This window comes from Tachypleus tridentatus, chromosome 7, assembly GCF_004210375.1.
Source record: "Tachypleus tridentatus isolate NWPU-2018 chromosome 7, ASM421037v1, whole genome shotgun sequence".
NCBI classification, from domain to species: domain Eukaryota; kingdom Metazoa; phylum Arthropoda; class Merostomata; order Xiphosura; family Limulidae; genus Tachypleus; species Tachypleus tridentatus.
In genome coordinates this window covers 20,736,563-20,754,345 of record NC_134831.1, presented here as the reverse complement: position 1 = coordinate 20,754,345, position 17,783 = coordinate 20,736,563, and the positions used below count along the sequence as shown (strand labels likewise).

Genomic DNA, 17,783 nt, shown 5'->3' with positions numbered 1-17,783 from the left:
TTCTTTTTGCTTAAATATCACTTATGTACTGAATCACACACAGTGTCCTTGTTCATCTCCTTCCATTTTGGAAATGATCCCTTAAGTGGATAACTAATTAATATCTTGAATGTCATCCTGATGGTTTTCTCAGCCATTCTTATCTGTTAAAAGGCTACCACATTCTTTCAAACCAAGATTTCAAGTAGGTAGGTTGTGTCTTTAGTCTGCTCTGAGTTTCACATTTGTTTTAAACCTAAATACAGCTTAGTTACAAAGCTTGATAAATTGTAGTGGTATTATGTGATATTGATATAGTAATTTATAATTTGGTGGTTATTTAATATATAAAACTTAAAACTATATATTTTGTTTCATATCCCCCAATGCAAAATTTTAAAAGGCTTAGCAATCTACACCCAGCATTAACCATGTTCAAAGGTTGTAGCTGAAAGAGATAATTGTTTGCTTTACTTCTTTATTTATTGTTTTGTAATTTATGAAAAATAAGTTTAATAACTTGTTTCTAAATAATTCATAAACACACAATGTATAATAAATGAAATGTGACTAAATATTGCAAAATACTAGTGCACTACAATATGGACAAGACAAGGTCACTTTGTAAAGACTAAAGGTCAGTTTTGCAGTACTGGATATGGTAACATGAGTGCACACATGCATTATCAATACAAGTTCTGTAATGTTAGCCAGGCACAAATGGCAGGTTAATATAGTAAAAATTATAAATATACAAGATTATGACACTCAAGCTATTTAGCTTAAACATTTGTGCTTTTATGTCATAATCTGTAAACAATCTATAATGAAAGAAAATTTATATTTATTTCCTCTTTTTATTATTATTATTATTATTATGGTGGTTTAGAGATCTGTCAAATGGACAAATCCCACACAATTAGGGAAGAGAAAAATAACAGATAAAGTAGTCTAACTAAAAACAAGTATTTGAAATGTATTTACGAGGTTTTAGTAATTACACAATTAACACTTGAGATTTTTACAGATGAAGAATACTTTTTTAATCATAACATGAAATTACTTCACACTGGGAATAGAGGACTAGTAATGAAACAGACTTAATATTTTTTTTACAAACAAATATTTGGTTAAGATACTTCATTAAAAACCCTGATTTTTGTGTACAAAAACTTGTAATCTTTACTAAAAGTCAACCAAATTTTGTGAAGATACACATTATATCAAATGATATAGCATAAAATACTTAATGCGTTAAGGCGTGCGACTCGTAATCTGAGTGTCGCGGGTTCGCACCCCCGTCGCACCAAACATGCTAGCCCTTTAAGCCGTTGGGGCATTATAATGTGACGGTCAATCCCACTATTCATTGTTAAAAAAGTAGCCCAAGAGTTAGTGGTGGATGGTGATGACTAGCTGCCTTCCCTCTAGTCTTACACTGCTAAATTAGGGATGGCTAGCACAGATAGCCCTTAAGTAGCTTTGTGTGAAATTTAAAAAAACAAACTTAATGTTTGCAAATGTGTACATAAAATTGCATATATTACACTAAGCCCATTGCATAAAGTTTAATCCTTGTTATATTTCAGAAATCATCTTAATCTTTTAATACATCATTACATTCAGCAGATAAACAAATTACATCATTGAAAATACACCTGAGAACAACAATTTTATTTCTGCTAAGACCTTATCACTCACTGAGAATATATTGTCAATTTCTCGATTTTCAAGTTTTATCCTTAGTTTTTGTCAAACCCTTGTTATGGTGCAACATAAAATAGTTTGATTATTCACTAATGACATAGAACTTTGAAAATAACTACAAAGAAAAGAAAAAATAATAAGGAAAAGAATCATTGAGAAATGTTGCCAAACAGTTGTGTTCCCTTCCCTTTAGTTATTAGTCCAAACGTGGTGACTGTGGTAGGTGGCCTTAATACCTTTGCCATAACAAAGACAGGTCAAGCAAGTTTATATAAAAAATGATTTCATCAATAAATGAATTTCATCCATTTTTCAATGAAAAAATCAAAGTTGTTTAATAAAATGAATACATTAGTTTAACCTGGAATTCTAGAAGCTTCCAATTTCAATTTCTTTGATATTTGTCCTCACAAAATTTAGTATTTAGCTTTATGTTAATAACTACACTAAATGCTAATTGCCTAATCTTAAAAGAAAAGTGTTGTACTCTACACATTTTCTCATGATGTGCTGATATACTTCATGCAAACTTAAGTATTAAATTGTACCCAGTAACATACAATCAATATCTGAAAACAAAATCAGTTTGTCCAACAAATAAATGGTACCTCTCTTTGTCTATTCTCTTCTTCTACAGATTCTTTATGCAGTTTTTCTTCTTCACCTACTATGGCATTTGTAAGGATTTTTTCAACTTCAAAAGAACTTTCTAGAATATAAGATATTTCACAAACTTATTAATTTTATCATAGCAAATTTTAATAAAAGTAATTATACTGTAACAATAACTTAACTAGTGAATATTTCTACTTAGTTGTTTAAACATTTAAATGAAACCCAACCTTTCAGTAAGAGATCTGGCACAAACATATTGCAAACATTAGCTAAATTTGGATGTGTGTGACTTATCTGATATGCATATACTTCATTAGAAAAAAATCTATACTGCTTTGAACTTGTGTGTCAGCTTGGAATCAAACAAATAGTGCTGAAGTATCCTCACTGCAAAGTGGGTCCTACTTCCATAGTCACTTCCAAAACTTAGAGTATGTTTTATATTCCACATTACAACTTGTAGCCTGGGAACCTTTCAGTTAGTGTAGCTTTTTTTTTTTTTTTTTTGGGGGGGCTTTGTTTTTGGTTATAACAAACTAATATGAATATATGTGACTAAGTGAGCACAAGTCAGAAAAAATTCAGTTAGTGACAGTAAAGTTAGACTGTATGATTGTTAATTTAGCACATAGCAGGCAAAAGTTAGTGTTTCATAGTTAACAGAGATAAGGAGAAATAATTTGTTTTTGTCAAAGGGCATTCTAAAGTAATTGAACTCATCCTCACAAGGAGAGATAGAAATGAATATTTCATCTTGTTAGTTAGGTTCTATAGCAATTAAACAAGCCTGTGTGAACTTTCAATAAGAAAAAAAAGATTATTTAAAGTTTTGGATATAACTATGATAAACATTAGGGTAATGAAGTTTTGTGCATACATTTGACTTATTTGAATTATTATTTTACAAAATGATTGTGGGCTGTCTATCATTTGAATTTATCACCAACAGGTTATATACACCTATTCTAATCCCAGCCTACTTGCACTTAAAACCTGACTTAGGAACATGTTGAAGTGGCTACAGCACAAATACGTATGTACTTTTACCTTCAGTAATATTTGAACCAACAGCCAGAGATTCTTGTGGAATGGAGTGTGCTTCTTCCTTTGGCTCAGACTGGTTTTCTATAGGCTTAGCTGGTGAAACATGTGGAACAGTAACAAGTGGCTCCATGACTACAGACCTGCATAATAATACACTTTAAAGATTTATTTTTGATACACATTTCTTTTTATTGAGTTACACATGTACTGATGTATTTATGTCAAGTTGCCCTCTTACTGTCAATAAAAATGTGATTAAGATCTAAAATTCTGGATATCTTTGGTACAATTTAGAACATGCATTAACATATCCATACTTCACTACTCTTCTATCTTCCATGCAACCTGTTGCATTTGAACTGGGAGGATATACATAAGCTTTGCTTTTCTGTCATAATCCAGAGTTTGTAGATGCAGTCCTGATGGCAACCACATATCACCTAATTGTTAGTAAATTGATGAAATGTATTTCAGAGTTAAATACCTATTACAAATTCACTTGAATATGAAAAATTGTAAAATTAAAAACAGGCAGATTTAGGTCATAAATACAAAAATCAATGTCCTCATTGAGATGGAGATATGAACTGAAAGGTCACAAAAACTATTGATTCATCAAAATGCATGTTATTAAGCAGGACAGTAACAAACAAGTTGGACAACAACTAAATATGTAATTAAACAGAGCTTAAGAGAATCCAGAACTTGACTTAAATAGCTTAGATTCATGGAAAAATGAGTAGAGTTAGCACAGACTCGCATTTTTTTCAACATAGTAATTTCTCATCCTCACCACCCTTTAAGTAATATATAAAAAGTGAGAATCTTATGATATGCATTTTTTATCTGTGGAGTTAACAAATTCTCAGGTGTGGCCACAAGTAGTCAGTGTCAATTATAATGAATTGTCCTGTACCTATTACAGAAGATTCTCAAAAAGTACACCAGTAATAGTTAAAGAAGGGATATGAACCTGGGGTTAAGGTTCATTACCTCATCATCCAATGAGGCCTATCCAGTAAGAATCATGAAGATTCGGGCAGACCCAAAAATGGGCTATAAACTCAAGGAGTGCCATAGGAACATTAAAAAGTAGTAATATATTTTCCATCTTGATTGAAACTATTTATAAAACAATTAGAAAAATATTCAATGCATCTCCAGTCTTAAATGTTCTGCAAAGGGGTGCATGCAGGAGGGAAGTGTACCTTCCGTGGCATTATCAGCCAATGTCAGGCCTCGAAGAACAGTAGAATTTATATAGGTCCTCCTAACATAACTGCAAAAACTTCCGTGGAGAGTGGAAAACTATGGATAAGTTGATGCATTCAGAATTTAGTAATATTTGTTAATTTGATAGCACAAAAGCAACACAACAGTTTGTTTTCTTTCAAATCAGATAAGTCTGTTTTAACTTTTGTTGAACAAAGTGATTGAAGAAAACTGAAAAATCAATAACCAATATATACACATACATACTCATGTGCAACATGATAGAGAAAACTTCATACTCAAAAGTTTTTACATTATAAAAACTAATTTACTTAGGAAAACAAAATTTTAGAGGCATGATAAAAATCAAGTTTTATTCAGGTGTATAAAAACATTATACTGAACACCTAAATCACTTTTTGCAAAAATACAAAAATCAGAATTTTAATAAAAAATACAATTGTGCATGATATTCACAGGAGCAACAAATACTAGAAAAGACATTTGCAGTAGATTCACTTAGGGATAGGTTTTATATGTTGTTTGAGAATGATAAAATGCATAATGGACCACCATGGGTTTTTCAAATATCCTATAGGATGCCAAAACATTCCTAGAAAAAACATGATACTCAATGTGTCACTGGTGAAAACTTGTGTCCCTTACAATATGTACTTTTCAGTATATAGCCATTTTAAGTAGGGGTTTCTCTTTATACTTAACTGTGCAGATGTATGTAAAAACTGCCAAATTTTAAGTAGCATATTAGACTGACTAACTTTAGTAACTAATATGCAAAGGCTGAAAAGATCAATATGCAGAAAATTTAATTTTGGCAAAAAACAAACAAACTAGTTTAAGGACATCAACAATAATCCTTGCAGTTACACATGCACCTTACAGAAGTGGAGAGTTTCCTTTAAAAACTTTCAAACCAAAACAAGATATTATCAACAAAAATCAAATGGATAGACACTGAAATGTATTCAACTTCCCTACAGTATTTAGTATTTATGAAGGAAGTGCATAATTTATCACAATATATTCATATTTTTTTTTTATATTCTTTGCATACAATTCTCATCTATTTCAATATCATTAATCACTTTTTAACCTATCTATTATGGTAAATTCCTCCTTTTACATTATTTAATATAACAACAAATTATCTATTTTATTCCTGCTTTCTTTCAACTTCATTTTTTTTCTTTTCAGTTTTTATATCTCTTCACACACTCATGTTTTGTTGACTTTCTTATATCTATATTTCTGATACTCTCGACTCCTTCATTTGTGCTGTCCTCTCTGAAAATTTCTGCATCTTAATCTGGACCAAAATTTTTCTCTTTCACTTAAATATTGTATTATTCCAATATCCTTTATATTTTTACAATATGTACAATAAGTATAATAATTTCGAGCTGTTGATTAAAGATAATTGGTTGGCAGTATCTGCTGTCCTTCATTTTATTTATTTTTTCATGTATGTACATTGGTTTGAAAAACTGAACTAATTAACTCATCAAATGTAGTGTATTAGTGAGGCTGTCAACTAATTAAATACCATTTATTCACCCAGCTACTCTGGTAACCATGTATGCAAAGTCAATCATTTTAATAATATCAGGTTGAAAAATTACTCATGCATTATTCTTTAAACACACTGAATAACATTCATGGTTAACTGTAATATAATCATAATTAACTTTCCTAAATGTAAAATATTATACTTTTAGTGAGATTCACTGCATACTGCTCCTTTCAGAGAAGTACATCCTTTCAAAAATTCCATACGTTAATTGCACTACTTTTAATTTACAATGTAAGAACTCATCAAGTTCACTCTATAAGATTGTCAGTTACTTTGGATAAAACGTTTTTAACAGCTTCAATTGTTTTGGGCATTTTGCAACAAAGTACAAAAGAAAAAAGTGATTAATGAATAGCCTCTACTGGTCTACTAATTAGACTTCAATTATTCAGTCTTATTACAGTTTAGTATTATGTGGAAAATTATCCTCACTCTTTGGTTTAAGCTAGTATTAATGCTAATGGTTGTCAATTAAGTATCACTGATACCAGCCAGTTATTTGTAACCAAGTTTACAAAAAATTATGAAAAATTACATTTCACTTAATGTAGTTTACACCTTAACAACTGTTGTTATGCAGTTTAATAACTAGCTTTTCAACCATTACTGTCTTTCACAATCAAAATGGCATAAAGGGCTCTGGTACTAAGTAAGTTTGACATGCTGATATAACAGACACAATGTGGTTATATACCATTACCATACACTCTTCTTTCACTAGAAAAAAATTAAATATTACTAATGTATGCTTCCTCAATTGACCAACACAAATATCAAGATGGCAGCTCACTGGATTGTTAATTTTATGTTTTATGGTATTAATACTGGATTTTCATTAGAGACCTTTAAAGATAATTCACTTATTCCAGCTTCTTTGAAGAAATGTACAGTGGCTTTGAAAATTGAATAGTTTGTTACCTTTCATATGTTTGATAAGTTAACAAATGTGTCATCCATATCAATAAGATTAGTAAATTTTCAGGCTTTTAACGTGAGTAAACATATTGTAAAGTAATTTCTGTACCATCTCCACATTTTTTTTAGTGTATAAGCTATCAGCTCAATTATGTAAGCCTTCTACAGGTGTAAGATTTAATAAACAACAGGATCTAAAGAAACTTCAAATTACATGTCCCCTAACAACAACAACAACAAAAAAAAAAGAATGTGCCCTATGTTTCTTTACAACAATAAACCTGAAATTTAATAAGTTAAAATAACAATGTTGCAGGACAAGAAACATAGCAAGCAATAATATGAATTGAATTTGTTAATATAATACTAGAAAGGTAAAATCAACAAAAAAATTAAATAAATTAAGACACAAAATATTAAAATTTGGGTTACTTTTATAATAGCATTGTAATAAATACATGGTTTGGTTTCTTTAACAGAAAATAATCATCAAGTATGTAGAGAAATCCATGATTTTGGTCAATATCTGTAGGAGGACAAGGTTTTGACCCATTTCAAAAAAAGTTTTATTGTTAGATTTATGTTTTGCCCCAACTTCTAACAGTGTACCTTAATTGTATATTTTTGCTGCTATACAAGAAGTTGCCAGTCATTTAGAAGAACCTGCTATTACTAAAGTTTGTCTTAAAATTAAGAATATATTTAAAAAAGTGTTGAGGTTAAAAAAAAACAAACAAAGAATGTTATGCTCTTTGTAACCTAAAACAAGATAATATTGTGATTTTGTCAGTAGATAAAGGGAGCTGTCTTTTGAACATAAAAGATTATGAAAAGATAATTCATTAGCTGATCCTGAATACACACACATACACATTCGTACATTTATAATATATATACTTACAAATTCAGACCCTACTATAAAAACTATTGAAGTAATAAACAATTTCTTTCACAACTTATGAGAACAGGGGATAATGAATGATACATATCAGTATCTTCTCATCACTGTTCTCTTTCCATGTTTTAAATATACACAACCCTGACATATCTCTGTGACCTATTGTATGCTACATTGATTACCCTATGTATAACTCTGCAAAATTTGTCTAAAATTTTGAAACCTTCAGTTGGGAATCCCAAATATTCTTTAAGAAACAAGTTTGTTGAGGTTACTAGGAGTAAAGAGGTTAATAATGATGACATTCTTGTTAGTTTTGATATCCTTGTTCATTAGAGTTCTTCCCTCTTAAACTATTAGTATTATAGAAGATGTACTAAATAAGGATGTCTAACTTCCTGACAGAACATTTGTCTCAGAAATATTGTCAAACTTCTAGAATTATGATTAACTATTTTGTTTGGAACTGTCATTATATCAAAATGAAGGATAGTACACCAACAAATTCTCATCTCTCTCCTGTTTTTATTGAAATTTATTTGTAACATTTTGAAACTATGGTCTTTTCATCTTAATCACACATTACCTGTATTTGATTTCAATATGTTGATGATATTTGTGTTATAAAAACATGACACAGGATGTATGGACAAGTTTTTCTGACATAAATAATCAATATACTTCCATAAAATTTATCTTAGAAGTAGAGATAAGTAGTTACCTTTTGTGAATGCACTGGTTGTAAAGAATACTAATGACCCGAAACAAAAAAAAACTGCTATTTATGAAAAACAACCCATACAAACAAATAATGTAACTTCTGTCACTCTGTATCTGTTAAAATAGTATCATTAAAACTGTAACATGTAAAGCACTCAGAATATGTAGCAAAAAAAAAAAACATAGAAACTAAATTTCCATGTTCTTCTTTCAGTGGACTCTTATTAATAACTATTCCACAAAAACTGATACATGAAAAAAAGACCACAACCTCTCTAATGAGGAAATCACCCTATATCAGGAAAATCAACATATGGTGGTGATACCCTACTTTCAAGGACTTAGAGAAAAAGGAATACCTTAAATACTTAAACTTTGTTAAAATGTCCAACTAATACCTTACAGTTAAGCTGTAATATCTGACTACCATGTAAAAAAATGTCTCCAATGTATCATACGAATGTAAAAAAGAATACATGAAAGACTAAACTTGTTAACATTAGAATGAAAGAACATTAAAGAGATATTTCACATGGTTCAGTAGATTATACAGTACAGAGAAAAATGATGACATTAAACTCAGGAATATAAAAATAAGTGCCAAGGACTGCAATACTAAAATAAAACACATTAAAGAAGTCATTGCAATAAAAGTCCCTGATAGCATTTCTCATACAGACATTAGCCATAATCAGACTTCCCTTCATACTTGCTGGTTACCTCACATTAAAGAAATCAAACCATGCATTGACTATAAAAGTAACTTAAATTTCTTATAAATGTTTTTATCTGAACTTATTTTTACTGTTGATTTTATCTTACTATAATTATGTTAACAAACAACAATAATAATATGGCTTGCTATGTTTATCAACCTTGTACCATTAATTTATTTCAATTAACCAGGTTTCAGGCTTATTGTTGTGAAGAAACATGGGATGTATTCTTGGTTTTTTTGTTGCTAGACAACTTGTGATTTGTTTCAGTAAACTTCTTATACCTTGAGCAAAAAGCTTATGCATTAAAAAAACGTTGTGATAGTCCAAATAAATTACTTAATACAACAGAGAAATATTCACAAGAAAAACCAAATTTAAGGACAACAACCCTATTGGTCCCTCTGGACTGCTTCGTCTACTGAAACAAGCTTAAAGCATCAGATCTAGCCATTATAATTCATGTATTTATTAAACCTTCCCTTATATTACTTGCATCCACCAAAGACTAAAGGCAACCCATTCCAAAGGCCAGCTACGCCATTTAGAAAAATAAAACTGATTATTTAATATGGTTCCTGTCCTACACAAATTTGTTTCCTTACTATTCTCACAAGAAAAAAAAAGTATGCATTGACACTACCAATTTCCTTCATTTTTAACACCTCAGTCTGATTTTTTTCTTTTAAGAGAAATCAATTTATTAGAACTTAACCTGTCCTTGTATGATAACTTTTCCATTCCAGTTATCATCTAGTAGCCCTCTTCTGAAATCTTTCTAATAGTTTAATGTCCTTTTTAAGGTAGGAGCATGACATTGAATAAAATACTCATGACATGCTTAATCACCAACTATATAATGAAATTACAATCTCTTTAGTCTTGCATACAATATTTCTGTAAATGCAGCTTAAATACATGAGTAGCTAAGTCCAAGGAACTCACTATGGACTAATCTTGGAAGTTCTGTTAATAAGTTATCCAGAAATTAAAAGATTTAACATGAAAGAAAATTAATTTTTTTATTGTAACATTTTCAAATGCAGATTTCAATCACAATTATAGTTTACAGCTACTATATTTGATATGTTTTATGTACTAGTGAGATCAATACTATTCATAGTAACACTTTTTAATTTCTCTTACTTATTTAGGAATATATCACTACTCATAACACTGATGCAATTTAATTGAACTTTATTTTAAGGCAACGTTCTTCTTTCTTTCACCCAGCCACTTTTAAATCTAATGAGCTAATTTCTATCACATTCCTCTGAATACAACTTTTTAACAAGGTTTTTATGTAACACCTAGTCAAATAATTTCTGAAAATCCAAATAAACTAAATCCACAACTTTACTTCATCTATATTATAATTTATGGTATATATATATTATAAACACCAACCACTTCAGAAAATATCAAAACATTAGCAAGTCGAGATCCTCCTGTAATGAAATTTTATTACACTTAAATAAAGAAAAAAATTAATTGAATTATTTGAACTCCGTAAATCATCTTTCATCAGACTTTCAAAAACCTTTCCCACCATCGATGTAAGACTAATATAATTTGATAGTTATAGTAAGAAGCCCATGAATCATAATTAATACCACCAGAAGTTTTATCATCTTTGGCACTTGTCCACTGTTTAACACTTTAATTTAAGGGCTTATAATACAATCACAACTTACAATTATACTTACATAATTACCTTTTCGTGTTACCACTATCAATAAGTATCATAATACGGTCAGTGTTACTGTTATACCCACTTTGCTGATGATTGTATAAATCATGATGTAATTGTATGAGATATGATTTAAGTATAATTATCATAAACGGTGAAAAATGAACATATTATTATATCCCATAAACTATTTTTCACATAACAGTTAAAGTGAAATTACACTTACTCACCTAAACGTCAAAGTTAGCTGCAACAATTTAACTAAGACTCACACGCGACTTTTCCCGCGTTCCTCTATTTTTTATTTTTTTTTTTCTCTCTTCAAAGAACGCCATCTTCAGTCAGTAACAGTAAAAATTTTTGACACTAAACTGAAGCATCTTAAAAATTCCATTCAAAAGCACGTTTCTGCAAGGTAATAATATTGTAACATTAAAAAGTTAAAATATATAAAAGAGCATGTTAAACAAGCGTAATTTCACTTCATTAAGGTCAACATCTGCTGAATAACTTATTTTTTAAAAATATTAAAAGCATATAACTTGAAAGTTATCTCTGACTTGGGTTTACGCCCCCCGCTAGTACGGCGGTAAGTCTTCGGATTTACAACGACATAAATCATGGGTTGAATTCCTATCGGTGAGCTCAACAGATACCCCGATGTGGGTTTGCTATAAGAAACACACACTTGGATTTATTGTACGTTGCACAAATAATTGGTAACTGACCTTTAATTATGGGAAATACAAGATAACGAATTTTGATTACAATAGATTATTGTAAATGGGAACCCGATCAGTATAGAGCTTCAAACTTATTCAAATTGAACACCGAAAAACATATCCTATATTGACAATAAAATACAATTATTTAAAGAACAAAACTTACAACACCACTTGTGGACTTGGCTGACAGAGCTTGAACTTTCATAGCAAATTGTATCTCTTACTTCCTTCCTTTGAAATATCTATTTCATTTATGGTTTGGTTTGGTTTGGTTTGAATTTCGCGCAAAGCTACACGAAGGCTATGTGCGCTTGCCGTCCCTAATTTAGCAGTGTAATGGAGAAAGTCTGGTTAAGGAGTTGTTGGTCAGACAACCATCACCTACTGACTGCATGTTATATTGTCACTTTCATTATTTTTTAGATATTTTGATACTAATTTCTATGAGCTAATCGATGGTGTTTATACACAAATGCTTAATGATTACAAGTAATAGATCCAATTCAGATTGAAGTTAGGCGTTTATGATAGCATGCTTTAGATATGGCGTAAATATCTCTCAGTGACAACAATTTTCAGAATATTTCTCAACGTCTTTTGTTTTTTAACTTGACGCACGGTAATATGGCATGTGTACATGTGTGAGAATATTATGATTCAACCATTTCTTCTTTCATAGTAGAAAATATTACCTAAAATTTCATGTGAAAAATGTGAGTGGACGTGCAATATTTATTGCTTTCCTGCCTGGCAAGCAAATAAAGTATTCTTGCCTTGTTTTAAATTAAAATTTGTCAAACTGATTTAAAGGCATAAAACATTGTTACACTGCTGTTTGTATATAATATATAAAAACAATTAACACAATATATTATTTATTCACTTCTTATACTTAACTAAAAAATAAAATATTATAGTAAAATAGTTCTTTTGAACTATCAGGAAAAAAATTATCATTAAGTTTACATAAGTATAATAAATTACTTTGTTTACTTTTTACTTTTTCTACAATTTCGAACACTTGTACTATGCCTGAATTGCTGTACGCCTACATTATAGCCGACATTAACTAATTGTACAAAGTAATCGCGATAGTTAACATAATGAATGATTTACTCTTTACCTTGAAATAATTTTCTATCTTCAAATAGTTCTACCATCTCTTAACTATAATTTTGACTATTTTTCAATTCACTCTCTATGTAATCTGTCCTCCCCACAGGGACAGACAGTAGTAAGTCTTCGGTTTTACAAAGCTAAAACTGGGGTTTGATTCTCTTTGATGGACACTGAAGACAGCTTAAGGTGGCATTGTTATAACAAAACACACATGCACGTACACAATCTATATAATCTTTCGATATTTTACGAAATGTCGTATTTATATTCTTGACTAATTCTGGACATTAATTTTAATGGTATGCACCCTCTAGGAACACGTAAATTAAATAAATTATAACGTTATAAATATATTGCATAACATTGTTTTTCCATGAATGGGTAGTTCGTTAAACAATCCTAATACATGTTTTTGAATTTCGCACAAAGCTACTCGAGGGCTATCTGTGCTAGCCGTCCCTAATTTAGCAGTGTAAGACTAGAGGGAAGGCAGCTAGTCATCACCACCCATCGCCAACTCTTAAGCTACTCTTTTACCAACGAATAGTGGGATTGACCGTCACATTATAACGCTCCCACGGCTGAAAGGGCGAGCATGTTTGGCGCGACGGGGATGCGAACTCGCGACTCTCAGATTACGAATCGCACGCCTTAACACGCTTGGCCATGTCGGGCCCCTAATACATAAATAAAACACTATACTAAATTCGCTTATTAATTTTTTCTTCTGAGGACCATGATATATGGATGGGATGGGATGCTGTTCCTTGTTGTCAATAGTTGTCGTGTCATTGGATGGGTTGTTTGATGAAACCATTGGATATTCCATCTTTGATGATCCTTTGGAAGGCATTTTTCATGAACTCAAAACTCTGCTGCAGTTGAGATTTCACTGATAGATTTTTCTCTGGAGTTATCCAGTTGGCCATTAGTTCATAGACATACTTCCAAAAGCAGTCATGTCAGATTACTTTTGACTTTGACTGCCTACATTCTTCACATCTGCCACAACAAAACCGTTCAACTATACTATGCCATCTTGGTTAAACTTAGTTTTATCAACACTTACAATATAGCAACCATTTACTTTTTCACAAACCGACTCAAGTCTTTCTTAGTTAAAGTTAAGTAACATTTTTACTCTTCACAAAAAGGACAACTTTTTAGCCATCGATGGCTTAATACATTGTTGGAGCATTAGTGTTAGTTATACACGACTCTTTGCATTAAGTTGTGAGTATTATGATTTAGATAATTTAAGAATAGTACGAATGTTAAACTTAGTTATTTTTTTGAAGTGGTAGTTTGTAACAAATTTGGTTAAGTCACTGTTTATGAATCATATGCTGTGTAGTTTAACTGCTGAAAATTGATGATTATTGTATTATTGTGTCCTATTACTAGAATCTTCTAAGTTTTTCTCATTGTTTCAATTGAATTTGGTTTTGGTTTATTTGGGAATTTCGCACAAAGCTACTCGAGGGCTATCTGTGCTATCCGTCCCTAATTTAGCAGTGTAAGACTAGAGGGAAGGCAGCTAGTCATCACCACCCACCGCCAATTTCAATTGAATATTATTACATTAAAATATCTCATAGTGTGTAGAACGTTCTAAGCTTATGTAAAACTAAAAGTACGTATCCAAAAAGTAATTATGAAAGTTAGATAGACAGATATGTCTGGATTGCATGATTGTGAGTTTGGCAATATAGAGCGCATAGTAGCGATTTCTAAAGTGAAATTATCATATATTGTGTTGTAATATCAAAGTAGAGAATGTATAATTAGTCTTGCCATTTGTATACTAAAGTAACTAAACTAACGTGTGTGGACGTAAAATAATCAATTATTTAAAACTCTGAATACAGCTGTGGTAACCAACAATGTAATGAACATTTGCATAAGTGTTAGTTTTGAAGACGTGAGAAGAAAACACTTGGATAATTGAAACCATTTAGAGTAGATGCCTTTCATCAAACACCAAAGACCATGTTACAAAAGAATTAGGATGAGATATAATCATTAAAAGACAAAATATTACAAAGGTTCAAATCATATTTGTTCAAAGTGGAGTACAGTAACAAAATTTCAGATAAAAACTTAAATTCTGAAGTTATTACACAAATATGATGGAAATTAGCAAGAATATGAAAAAATTAGAACAACTAAGATTAGATTTAGAAATAATAAACAAAAATATGCTGAATAACAAAACTATTTCCTAATACAATAAAATAATAGTGTAGATAAATTATTACAGGGTGGATAAAACTTTTGCATAGGTAAGCTTAACGAGGAAAATGTAACCTGAAATAAGATGTGATATGAACGCATCGAAAGAAAAGATTTAAGTGGATGAAATTAGATTAAGGGTTGATAAGGTTTAATAATTATTTGAGCATAAATATTTTTTGTATATATACCACATGGAGACCTGATTTTGAGTTGGAAGATAAAACTGTGTTTAATGCTTTCTTGTTTTAGTTTGTTGAACAGCAAATTTCTCATGACTGAGACTACAATGTTGGGAATACCACTGCGGGTAGAAGAAATAAAGTATCTATGAACTTGAAGATCAGAGGAAGATTCTTTTACAGACCTAAGGTATTCACGTAAACGATCACCCAGTCTGCAGGCTGTTCCTCTAATATTTAGTTTATGATACCTACTACACTGAATGCAGTAAATGACATATCTTGTCATGACGATGTGACATCCTCTGATGTGGAAAGAATAACTAGGACCAGTTTTTATGGTGTTGTTTGAAATGTATGGGCAAATATAATACGGCACAATGGTGTGTTACAACAACAGGGAGAGCATTGTCCTGTATCTTTGAGTTTACCAAGTGATTTTGGAAGTTGGGATTACGTCTTTAAAACATTAAGATAGATGTAGTAAATATTTTGGCAGCGGCTGAATCAGTAATCAGCAATTTAAAACTTTTTATATGATACAAGCTATTAGTTTGTTGAGGGGATGGTATCTTGAAAGTAAGGGTTTCCATCATGTTGACTTTTCTCCTTAGGTTGGATGGCATTTGATTTGCGGGCTTTCTGCGCTGTTGGACAAATCCTGTCATCTTATTGGTATTGGGAAAAAAAGTCTTGGTCCTTAGGACATAAGTGTCTCACTCTTGTAAACTGCCCTTTAAGGATGGCACTTTTGATTTTGTAGAAATGTTAATAGCCACAGTTTAAATAAAAGTATCTATCAGTGTTTATGCAGTGTATGGTAGTTTTAACAGAGTAGGGTAATGAAATGCCTTAAAACAATGCTGGAGCATTAGTGTTAGGTATACACGACTCTTTGCATTTAAGTTGTGTGTTATGATTTAGATAGTTTAAGAATAGTGTGAGTGTTAAATTTAGTTATTGTTTGGAAGTGATAGTTTACCATACATTTGGATAAGTCACTGTGTGTTGTGTAGTTGTTGGACAAAGTCGATGGACTTCTCTACTTAGGTTTAAGTATATGTAACAGATAATGAGGTGGGGAAAATATCAAAATTGGCATAAAGGTGTTCCTCAGGGTAGCCAACAAACAGATTAGCGAGGAAACGACTCATTGAAATACCGGTAAATTGTTGAATTCGAAAGTAAAGTACTAATTCTGTATATTGAAGGAGGGTTTCAGCGGTCGAAAATTTAATTTAGCGTTTGTTCAAGGAATGTTTAAGAGTTACCATGGCACCACCTAAAGGAACAATAATGTACAGGGATTGTATCTCCATAATAAAGATGTAAATTACAGATTTTGTGTAATCAAAATATTTATGGAGGTTTAGAACATCTGTGGCATCTTTAACACAGGAGAGGAGAGAGACGACCAGAGGTTGTAGGACAAAATTTAGATAATTTGTGAATCTTTGACAACAAGTAGAAAGTTTCTGTTTCAGGAATTTTTAAAATTAGGTTTTTGGTATTATATGGAAGTTTATTGCATTTTACAAATTCTTGGATCTCTTCTGAATGTGTTTCTTATATACGAAATGTCTTGCAGAAATTGTGATTTATTCAGTTTTTTAAGGCTTCTTGCATGCAATAATATCATTGCCATGCGACCAAAGTTGCATCCTTGTCAGCTGGTTTAATCATCATATTTGTGCAAATTTGGACTGAAGGTAAAGCATTAATTTTTTCTTTATTCATATTGGGTTGTGGAGTTTTTGATTTAGTGTACGTATTTCAGTTCGACGAGCCCCTGAATGGCACAGAGGCATGTCTGCGGACTTACAACGGTATAAACCAAGTTTCGATGTCTGTGGTTGACAGAGCATGGATGGCCTATTGTGTAGCTTTGTGCTTAATTTTAAACAAACAAACAGTTTGACGAAGATGAATGGTGTTATTGAGTTTGTAGTTCTTCTTCGGGTGCTGTTTCGGTTCCAGTGACTTAAAAATTGTGTGTAGAGTCGGATGTAATATTACCAACAATACTGGAATTTATAGTAAAAATGCCAGTGGTAGCAGTTTAATTAGTTGTTACGGTGTCAGTAGGTGTTGTACCAATAGTAGTTTTAGTGGAAAAATGTGATTTCAAGCAGCAGTGTCTAAAAAAAACCTTTCTATATATTAGCTTTAAGAGTATGAGTAAAATAAGATAAAAAATTCGGTCCTTTAGATTTGTTTGTTTGTTTGTTTTGGAATTTCGCACAAAGCTACTCGAGGGCTATCTGTGCTAGCCGTCCCTAATTTAGCAGTGTAAGACTAGAGGGAAGGCAGCTAGTCATCACCACCCACCGCCAACTCTTGGGCTACTCTTTTACCAACGAATAGTGGGATTGACCGTCACATTATACACCCCCACGGCTGGGAGGGCGAGCATGTTTAGCGCGACGGGGGCGCGAACC

At 31.4% G+C, this 17,783-nt stretch overlaps 1 protein-coding gene across 5 annotated transcripts in view; it reads right to left on the bottom strand.

Moving 5' to 3' along the window:
- LOC143255262 (lymphocyte-specific helicase-like) overlaps nucleotides 1-11,434 on the bottom strand; it is a 56,805-nt gene extending 45,371 nt beyond the window's left edge. For 2 of the 5 annotated variants that reach the window (XM_076510669.1, XM_076510667.1), the window contains exons 1-3: nucleotides 11,318-11,434; nucleotides 3,349-3,485; nucleotides 2,295-2,395 (exon numbers count right to left, since the gene is read on the bottom strand). In XM_076510669.1, the coding sequence (XP_076366784.1) occupies nucleotides 2,295-2,395; nucleotides 3,349-3,475 (228 nt within the window). In that variant the 5' untranslated portion in view covers nucleotides 3,476-3,485; nucleotides 11,318-11,434. Of the gene's footprint in view, nucleotides 1-2,294; nucleotides 2,396-3,348; nucleotides 3,486-3,662; nucleotides 3,786-11,111 lie in introns of those variants that run through there. The other 3 variants (XM_076510665.1, XM_076510668.1, XM_076510666.1) reach the window with 3 other exon arrangements.
- Between the last annotated feature and the right edge of the window lie 6,349 nt (nucleotides 11,435-17,783).